At 40.4% G+C, this 9,937-nt stretch overlaps 1 protein-coding gene and 1 long non-coding RNA gene across 8 annotated transcripts in view; both read left to right on the forward strand.

The window, feature by feature from the left end:
• The window catches only part of U2AF1 (U2 small nuclear RNA auxiliary factor 1), a 32,424-nt gene extending 22,487 nt beyond the window's left edge, over window positions 1-9,937 (forward strand). For 2 of the 7 annotated variants that reach the window (XM_019524523.1, XM_019524522.1), the window contains exons 4-9: window positions 11-60; window positions 733-831; window positions 3,585-3,718; window positions 4,150-4,242; window positions 4,774-4,836; window positions 6,768-9,937. In XM_019524523.1, coding sequence (XP_019380068.1) covers window positions 11-60; window positions 733-831; window positions 3,585-3,718; window positions 4,150-4,242; window positions 4,774-4,836; window positions 6,768-6,918 — 590 coding nt within the window. In that variant the 3' untranslated portion in view covers window positions 6,919-9,937. The remainder of the gene's footprint in view (window positions 1-10; window positions 61-732; window positions 832-3,584; window positions 3,719-4,149; window positions 4,243-4,773; window positions 4,837-6,767) is intronic. The other 5 variants (XM_019524524.1, XM_019524521.1, XM_019524527.1 and 2 more) reach the window with 3 other exon arrangements.
• Window positions 4,843-5,565, forward strand: LOC109302752. The gene is made up of 2 exons (XR_002098919.1): window positions 4,843-4,960; window positions 4,997-5,565. It is a non-coding gene; the product is annotated as an uncharacterized LOC109302752 (long non-coding RNA).

The following is a 9,937-nucleotide window of genomic DNA, read 5'->3' on the forward strand; positions in this document are numbered from 1 at the left end:
GTATTTGCAGGTGCTGTGAGCGATGTTGAGATGCAGGAACATTATGATGAATTCTTTGAGGTATGTTAACTTACTGATTAAAATAAATCATAATCTTTAGACAATCTTGATGTTGCAAAAGTGAGTAGTTTATGGCAATGCCTATTGCAGAGGAAGCGGGGGGAGGGGTGGACAAAAATGTAAACTTTCAGTCTGGGACTAAAAACAACAACAAAAGCCCCAAACAGCTGCAGCTTTATTATACTCCTGATTTGTTCATGAACCCCTCACCTTCAATAGGGGGATTGAGAACCTAATCCTGCAAAGACTCTGGGGTCTAGAGTATTTTGTTCCAAGAACCTATTCTTAATGGATGACTAGAATATAATTCCCTTTGTTCACCTATACCTACGTGATGTCAAAATATACTTCAGTCTTGGTGAATAAATTTGTAAATGGAATAGACTGAAACATTGGATCGGCTTTACTTTCTTAAAGCTGTGTGTGTGAGAGCAGTCCAAAACACTGATACGTTTCCCAAATACAAAAAAAGAACAATTTTTATGGTTCATTATTTTATCCAAGTAATAGCCACTGTGTGCTAGATGTTGCCTAGGCATGTCTAGAAAACCATGCAACAGGCATGTAGAGAGAGAACTGTTTTTCCTGCTTGGCATTAATCATCTGTCTTTTTATGTGGAGAAGTTATTTAACTTGCACAAGATTTTTTTCAATCGGTTCTTCTATATTTAGGAGGTCTTCACAGAAATGGAAGAGAAGTATGGGGAAGTTGAGGAGATGAATGTTTGTGATAACCTTGGAGATCATCTAGTTGGAAATGTGTATGTCAAGGTAGGACACAGGAACTCCACAGATATCATGAATTCTGATTTTCTTTAATGCGTACAGTTAACATTTGCAAAAGCATGATAGCATTCTAATGAAAGCATGTAACTTTACAGTCTGGTGATGTGTTGAAGTTAGAATCCAAACCAGGGACAATGGAAAGGCAAATGTTATGGGGTATAGAAGAAAGTTTAAAAAGGATGCACTCTTAAAATAATTTTGCTTATGAAAACAAGGCCATTTTCTCCTTTTTCTAATGATTATAGTTGCCAGAAGTGTGTACTGTAAAAGTAACTTAAGAAATTTGCAGTTAAATGGTAATTGCTGGACAAATCCACTTGGCTGCTATGGTTCACCTATTCTACATGCAGTAGATTAGGGTGTTATATCTGTGTTGCGTCAGAGTTGACAGTAGTCTTCTGTAGGGTTTAAATTATGGATTGTATTGGGTGGTTTGAATAGGAATGATCTGCCTCAAGAGGGGGGTTAAACTAGGTGATCTCTGGAAGTCCCTTCCAGCTCTACTTCTCTAACTTCCGTATAAACCTGAAAATTAGAAACAGGCTTAATTGGTCAGCTACTTGAAAAATATTTTTGGTCTTGCTAACAGTTGAGTATTGGAATGCAAATAACCTTCTTAGTCTTTTCACCTTGCTCAGCCTGGGCATAAAGCTAATTTACATATATAATGTGGTTACCTCTATTCAAACTGTCATCTCTGTTTAGCATACAAATGAACGGTATTTGTACAAGCCTAACATTTTTAAAAAAACGAATGCTGGATAGTCACTATTGCTACTTGAATATGAGGGTGGCTGTGTTTAATGTGTCCCAAATTTTAGGTGCTACCCTTAACCTTTAGGGTTGTTAATTGTAGCCATGTTGGTGTAAGGATATAGGCAGACCGAATTCTTTGGGTAAATGTGATCTCTTTTATTAGACAAACAAAATAGTTGAAAAATTGTTCTTTGCAAGCTTTTAGGCACAAACACCTTTCTTCATGCATGGGGAGAGTCTGTTGATGTTTTGTGTGCTCTCCTGGGTAGTTTGATTAATAACAAAAAATTGTATGCCTGCTTTCTGCTTTTTCATCCTTGGCAGTGTTATAAATACTGAAATGTAGAAATATTTAGTTCAGGGGTAGGCAAAATATGGTCTACAGGAGGGACTTTGTCCAGCCCGCAGTGGGTCCCTTGGTCTGGCCCTGCCCGCCTGCTGTCTGGCCCACAGCACTTCCTGCTGCCCTCTGGTTATGCAGCAGGGTGGGGTGGGGTGGCTCTGCATTTGGACTGCCTTTCTAGGCAGCCCGGGTGGGAATGGCTCCTTCCAGTTGCTGCTGCCATTGGCCCCAGCCTTGTGGTACTGGCAGGGACCCATGTGCACAGCCCTGACCCTGGCCCGCCCCGTGTCCATTCCGGACTCGCTCCAGCAGAGCAGCCCAGCTTCAGACCACCCAGAACATGTGCACAAAGCCCTGCCCCACCCTGCACCTGCTCCATACTCACCTGCCCACGCTGAGTAGTGGCAGCAGTGGTGGCAGCAGAAGTTGCTGCTGGGTGTGGGGGAAAAACAGCCCCTCCCCTTAGCTGCTGCCAGTTCCTTCTTGCTGCAGGCACCCTGAGCCTGCTTTTGGGCTGCTCTGCAGCTCTTTTGCACTGCCACTGCTGCCCTGCTGGGCAAGCCAGAGGTGGCGGAGAGGAGTAGCAAGGCAGCCTGGGCATGGGTTCTTGCAACTTCAGCAAGAAGGGCCTGGCAGTGGTGGGGTGGGAAGTTTCCCCCATGCTGCTGCTTGGCTGCTGCTCAGCATTGGCTGGGTGGTCCAGAGTAGGCGCATGGCAGGCCAGGTCAGGGCCGTACATGCAGATTCCAGCTAGTCTGCTCTGGGCCAAGTCTGGAGCAGGAGCTGGGCGGGCTGGGGTCAGGGTTTTGTGTGTGGGTCCCCACCAATACTCCGGGGCTGGGGCCAGTGGCAATGGCAGCCAGAAGGAGCCACCACTGCAGCCTGGGCTGCCTAGAAAGGCAGAGCAGACCAGGGTCAAGGCTGGGGCTGTGCGCTGTTGGCAGTGGTGGGGAGGAGCCACAAGGTGTGTGGGCTCCAGAGCAGGAGAGGGGGTGCTGACCAGCCCACAGCAGCTCCCCGGAACTGCCTGTGTGGTCCGTGGACCCAAATAATTTCCCACCCCTGACTTGGATGATCCTAAACTTGTGTGCTTAAAAGTTTTTAATAAACCTTAAAACTTGGGGGATAGCTGATTTGAGCCCTAATTATCAAATATCCTTAAGCTGATTTCATGTTTGTAGACAGTAACTTTCAGGCATCTGAATGAGGTAGTATGTGGCATACTTGCTAGACTAGTTAGTGTCTTGAACATTAGTATTCCGCAAAGTCATGTAAATTAATACTTATCTGGGAAGAGAAGATTGTCAGACCTTTTGCCTGTTTACTTAATATTGTTTGCTCTTTAAATCAAATGCACTCATGTCTTTGAGTTACAGTGCTTTAAAAGTAAAAGTAAAGCCAAATAAAATGTGGAATAGAGAATTTTTAAGGCTTTTTAGGCTCATTTTGAACAACAGTTAGTGAAAAGCCACATCATACTTGCACTTGCTTCAGTGGTCAGTGGTGTTAAAAAAAATTTTCAAGTGGTTAGTTGGTTCCAAATGACCTGCTGGGTACTCGGTCATTGATTTGGTGGGAATAACTGAACTATTTCTGTGCAGCCTCTTGAGAAATTGTTGTGGCTCTTTATTTTATTTAGTTTCGTCGTGAAGAAGATGCAGAAAAAGCTGTGATTGACCTGAACAACCGTTGGTTTAATGGGCAGCCAATTCATGCTGAGCTCTCTCCTGTGACTGACTTCAGAGAAGCTTGCTGCCGTCAATATGAAATGGGGTAAAAAAATACCTCCCCACACTTTCTTTTCATAATAGCTTGCATGAAAAACAAAGCAATCGACAAATGCAGGGGAGAACCTTAGAGTAATACTGACATGCAGAGTAGGTGCAGTTCATGGGCTGTAGTATCTATTTGCATTCGGTCTCTTCGTATCCATAAATTTTGGTTCTCGTTCAGACATGGGGCACATAGCTAGTTCCTGTGAATCACAATCAAGCTGAATTGCCACTTCTGGCCAGTTGAAATGTTTTACCAAACAGATGTTAAAATGATATTAAAAATGAGAGTTAAAATTAGTGGACATGGCTAAATAACCACTCAGACTTGGTACAAAATTTTATACTAATTAATTTAGTACAAAAAATTGACAGTGTAAGGAGGAAAGAATTTCTTTGTGCTAACTTTTTTTTTTCTTAATTTTGTTTCAGAGAGTGCACACGAGGAGGCTTCTGTAACTTTATGCATTTGAAGCCCATTTCTCGAGAATTGCGACGTGAGTTATATGGACGTCGTCGTAAGAAGTGAGTATTTGTAATTGAAGTTAAGCTCCAACTGATGGGAGTAATTTAGCTGTTTTATTTCCTAAACATTTTTAAGAAAAACAATAAGATTTAACTTGAAAAGAATTTAAGCTTTTGCTTGCTCTCCTGTTGCATTTATGCCTTAAAGTCATCTATTATTCATAGATGTTCAAAATTTTATTCTGGCTATTTTTACTACTTCATGACAAAATTAAAGAACCAAAGCTAGTGTTATCAGAGGATCTAGAAAGGAAGTCTCCCACTTCACGTAACTGATTGTGAGTTTAGGATGTGGGCAGAAACTGGAAAGGATGTCCTGAAATTTAGCCATACCACAAGTTGATGCTAGCATCACAAAACTTGTAACAGTTAGTACTCCTGTTCCTGTCTTTGATAAGGGTTCTAGTATTGATAGTTTCTGAACTAAAAGAAATTGTAGTTATGCAATATTTAGTGTAACTTGCATCTTTGTGAAGCAAGTCTCTTTAACTGTCTTGATAAACACCTGAAGTTATTATGATTGATGTAAAGGTGGCAAAGGAAAGTGAACGTCACAGAATGGCAAGAAGCTTCTGATAAACTGGTGAATGTGAAGTAAGTTTACCTTGTGGACAATTTAATACTGCTTCTATCAATGCAATATGCATCTTCTTCATAAGACTTCAATTTCCACTGCAACCAATTTGACACTTGTTCCCCTCAAATATACAAAACTAGTGTTTAAAAATGCTATAAATGTCTTGGAGTATTTTAGGGATTAGAAAGTGCTTTGCAAAAAGTATACATTGTATCGTTTGTGCAAAAAAAAAAAAAGCTGAGTAACTGCTTTAATGAGAATTCCCCAGTTAAATACGAGTCCATCTGAGATTGCAGGCTAATGTCTGTATCGGCTTTGATATTTATGCTAAGAACCTTTTAAAATAAAACGTCAAAATGTTATCAATTTAGGAGCCATATGGTCACTTTTCTGAATTTTGACCTTTTTTCCCTTTGCCAAACACTCTTCCTGCAGTGAGAACTTTCACTTGTCTGTATCTGGCCTTGGAATGTGGCAGTTCCCCAGTATCCCAGTTTCCACCTCTGTCAGCACAAACAGCAATTTGATGCTCTTCCCTCCCCCACTTTACTTATCTTAGGCTGCAAATAAATAATCTGAAACCCAAGTTGACCCATACTAGCAATGAGCTTTGCTATAAGGAAACACGGTTTGGAACTGTTCCCTTTTGAGTTTGTGAATTGGACTTTAAATGGATCATGCAAATAGTTTAGCCATAATGGGACTGAAGCTTGTGCCAAACATCTCAGAATCAAAGGGACAATAAAGTAAATGGTCAACACAGAGCACTTTTTTCATTTTCTGCCTGCTACAAGCATGCCTTCTTTTTAAGGCACCAGTTTCTCCTGTATCACAGCAGAACCAGTCTTTTTGTCACATTGATCACTGAACTCTTCTACAATAATAAACTTGGCATGTTCAGCAGTTGGGGTGAACACAGAATATAAGTTCTTATGTTAGCCCTACACCATACTTCTAAATAAAATAGCATACCCTTGAAAGCTTTGAATGCATGATTTTATATTCTGGTTGGTATAAAACTTTTTTTTTTAGTATATTTGTGACCTGTGCACTTCCTGCCCCTAAGAAACATGGGTCCATAGTCTGCAACTCTGCAGTAACTGTGGCAGAGCTGCATTCTCTGTGGTGATAGAACTCATTGTTTGACCTCCTCTGTGGTAGAGAAAGTAGAGGCTGGAGAGGAAGTGGCTATGTGCTAGTTACTTGGGTACATTGCTACTGGAGAAATTGATACAGAAAATCCTCATTTTTTAATTTTAAAAAGTAAGGCCTCTTAAATCTGGGCTGCCTCTTGTAAACAGGAATTTCCAGCATACATGTAAACAAAGAAATTTATGTGTATGAAATAGAGGAATTGACTGGTTAATGCTTTCTCGGATGTCTAATATGTTTAATGAAAATTATTTCAAAAGGGCTGTAGATTTGCTGTGTTCAGGAAAACCTGCTGATAGCTGTAAAGATTTTCCCTTTTCTTACTTCTACAACCTGTTATGTACTAGTACAGTTAGAGGGAGGAATCTTGCTGTCACTGAGCCTTTTGCTCGCCATTTGGACAAGAAATCTAACAGTGTTTGCCAGCCTTTGATAGGTGTGCCCCGACCCTTCCTGAGCGCCATCCTCATCCTTGCCCCCTCAAAGATGTACCTGATAGTTTGCACCCTGGGCTGGCGGAATGGAGGTGCTTGGGCCTCACGTGCTAAAAACCAAGCAGCTGCCTGTGCCACTTGTGGCATGCATGCCATAAGTTGGTTACCCCATATCTAATAGTTAACAGCAGTCTTCATTACACATGTGGACTCTTGCAATTGAACTTCTTTCTGTGGTCTTGCAGACCACACCTGCCTGAGTGCTATCTTATTACTGCTTTAGTTGATCTTTGAGTTCTCTGTAGGATGTTACTGACATATTGAATGTGGTAAAACATTTATGTATTACAACTTTTTTGAAGGCATAGATCCAGGTCAAGGTCCCGTGAACGTCGTTCTAGATCCAGAGATCGTGGTCGTGGTGGCGGTGGCGGTGGCGGCGGAGGAGGAGGTGGAGGACGGGAACGTGATAGGAGGCGGTCAAGAGACCGTGAAAGATCTGGTCGATTCTGAGCCATGCCATTTTTACTGTATGTCTGCTAGAAAGTGGTGTAGTTTGACCAAACAAGTTCGTAATGAGATTTTTTTTTAAAGAAGGGCTTCTGAATAAAAACTTGTAGTGATACAGTATTCTTTGTGTAACTTGTTTCTTGTGGGGGAAGTCTTTTTAACTGTCATTCCTCTATCTTGACAAATACCTGGAATTAACTATGCTTGAGTTAAAAGGTGGCAATTGTATTAGAGGTGTGCCAGTCTTTACATTCAGGTATGAATTGAACTGTTAATGAAAATGCATGTATATAATATAAATTATATACATGGGGGGACAAATATACTGCTTAAGAAAGTTACCCACCTAAATTTTCCTTTTCTGCTATGCTGTCTGCTTATTTAGGTTAGTTTAGGCACACTTAAAGGAAGGCTGTGTGAAGTGCTTTTATTTACCCAATAGAAATGCTTAGTTACAAAATATGTATGTTTGTTTGTTACTAGAAGTCTGTGCACTGTCTATCACTGTGACTGTGGCATTTACAATAAATCCAGTTCTTTGGTGTAAAATCTAAAGCCTATTCTCTAAGCACTGCAGAGTAGCTGAGTTACTACTCTTGGCTTTGCCAGAATTCATAGTTAAATTTTACTCGGGATTCTATACATACATGCACACACACTTCTTGAATAATAGCTTAGAAAGAAAATGTATCTAGTGTAGTGTGTAACTTTAAAATTATGAAGTGTCCTCTAGTAAGTCAGCACGTTATGATGCCAGAATGCATGTACCATGCAGCAGGGTAATTTCTGGATAAGGATATCTAAGAAGAAAAATTCAAGAATCGAAGCTGTCTTTTGCTCCATGGTCCATTAACTGTTTGATAATCAGTAAGTTGGACACCAGTTTAAAGTAGTATATCTTCTCTAACTCCCTTGTCACCTCCAAGATGCCTGAAATGGGTTCAAAGTATTTGTCCTACCTATTGCATTTATAGCGCAGCAAGTTAATGGACAAAGGGTGTATCTACACATGCTATTAAGATGATGTGATAAACTCTGGCTCAGTTTACACGGGAATCAGCTGCTCCTAGGAGCAAGTATCTCCATGTGTGCCTGGTAACAGCTCCGAGGTGACAGGGCACAAGGAATCAGCCCTGGGCAGCTGTGGCAGTGTCAGGGCTGACCAGTGACATGAGAGTACTAAAGTGTGGAGCTAGACAGCAGGCAGACCCTGCACCCTTGTGCCCTACCCAGCCTCTGTCACCATCTGCATGTGCATTTTTGCAGAATTAAGTACTCTGCTGTAAGGTAGTGCTGTCCCCAACAGTACTGTCTTACAGCAGAGTTAATCTACCACACCCTAATACCAGTGCACATGTAGATGGTGATGCTTTACTGTAGCACTAATTAGTCAACTCTGCAAAATAAGGTGCATGTGTTTAGATGCACCCAGAAAGAGCCGTTTTAATTGCAAGTCTAATCTGTTTTTTCATTGCAATTGTAAAACATTCTTACAAATTGATACAGCATGTAGAATACATATTTTGTCATTCAGTGTCTCTTAAAGGCCTTAGAACTATAACCAAGGATGCTGGCACATATTAAAAGCTAAATAACTTTTGCAGTTCGCTGACTTTGCAAGCTGCCTAGCCAAAATTGAATTCTTGTCTGCTTATGTAGCAGTTCAAAAAACAGTATGAAAGTTTGATCTGTAGGGAGGCTGTCTACAGCCTCCTGGACCTGAAGAAATACCCAATTTAACTATATAGCTCTCAGGAGGGAGGAAACACTGTCACTGGTGTTTGTAGGTTGTCTTAAAATTGCCAAAAACACGTGTTTTAAAAATTTGAGGAACGGCTCTTAAAGTGTAATAAATATGGAAGCATGGTGATAGTGACTATTCACATTTAGTTCTTATTTTGTTAGCGCCAAAACCTGAGCCAGAGAGTTGATTTTAATTTGCTGGAACTTGGCATTGTGGACTAGAAACTAGTTCAATAATAGTGACAGAGGGAAGTAAGAATCTTGACTTCTAAATAAACTTTTGGGCCAGCTCGGAATGCAAGTTAAACCTAGCCCTGTGCCGAATGCTTCCACCAACTAGGTTTTGAAGGGTTTTTTTGTTTTGGGGGTTTGTTTTTTTTAAGACTAATGTCTTAAAAGCAACAGAATCTTTAATATGATATATAAAGATATCTTCATTATTTAAATTATGCTTTTAAGCGCATTGCAAATCAGATCCTAGCTTCCTTTCATTTGAAGGGCTTCCACACTGCCTGAAAGACCTCAGTGGTGATATTGGTACAGACTGAAACCAAGTTATTGACACAGTCCTTCATTTGGCCTCTAGGTTGGACAAAGCATTAACGTATTCCCACGTTCAGTGAGATTCAGTATTGCACTTGTGCCTCTAGGTACACTTCAACGTCCAGCAAAATCTTCCTCTACATATGCAGTGTCTAGCATAGTATGGGCATTGCTGAACTACCAAAATACGAGTATTATAGAACTATATATTGTGTATATAAGTACAAAATACTTATGCAATACACTCAGTCTTCAGTCAAGCCTTCCAATTAATCTAATACTGCCTGTTAGTGGTAAAACTTTGAATGCAAGTTTTCAAAAGGTACATTTGCTGATTATTTACACAAGCCGTCTAAAGCTGCCAATGAGGCTTAATAATTAGAAGAGAGGTTACTTTATCCCAGCCTACATTTCCCACATCTTCAAAGCCTAGAATAAGATTATTTTTTCCAAAGATACCCATTTCTCATACTTGCAAATGTCAGGATCTCTTCTGTTGAACAGAAATGTTAATTTATGGATTTCTTTGACCTCAAATAAGTGACAGCATACAGGACCTCCTGAAGTCTGACTAGACCAATTAAGACTGATAATCCCAAGTGGCTTCCTCTTTATTTGTATTAGGCTTATCTGATTATTCTGTGAAATGCTGCTTGCCCATGAATATGATGTATTTTAAGCCTGTAACACCAAATGGAGATAATTTGTTCAAAATAAAGCATTTTTTTATACTGAA

Source organism: Gavialis gangeticus, unplaced genomic scaffold, assembly GCF_001723915.1.
Source record: "Gavialis gangeticus isolate Ggan-Ray unplaced genomic scaffold, GavGan_comp1, whole genome shotgun sequence".
Lineage (NCBI taxonomy): Eukaryota > Metazoa > Chordata > Crocodylia > Gavialidae > Gavialis > Gavialis gangeticus.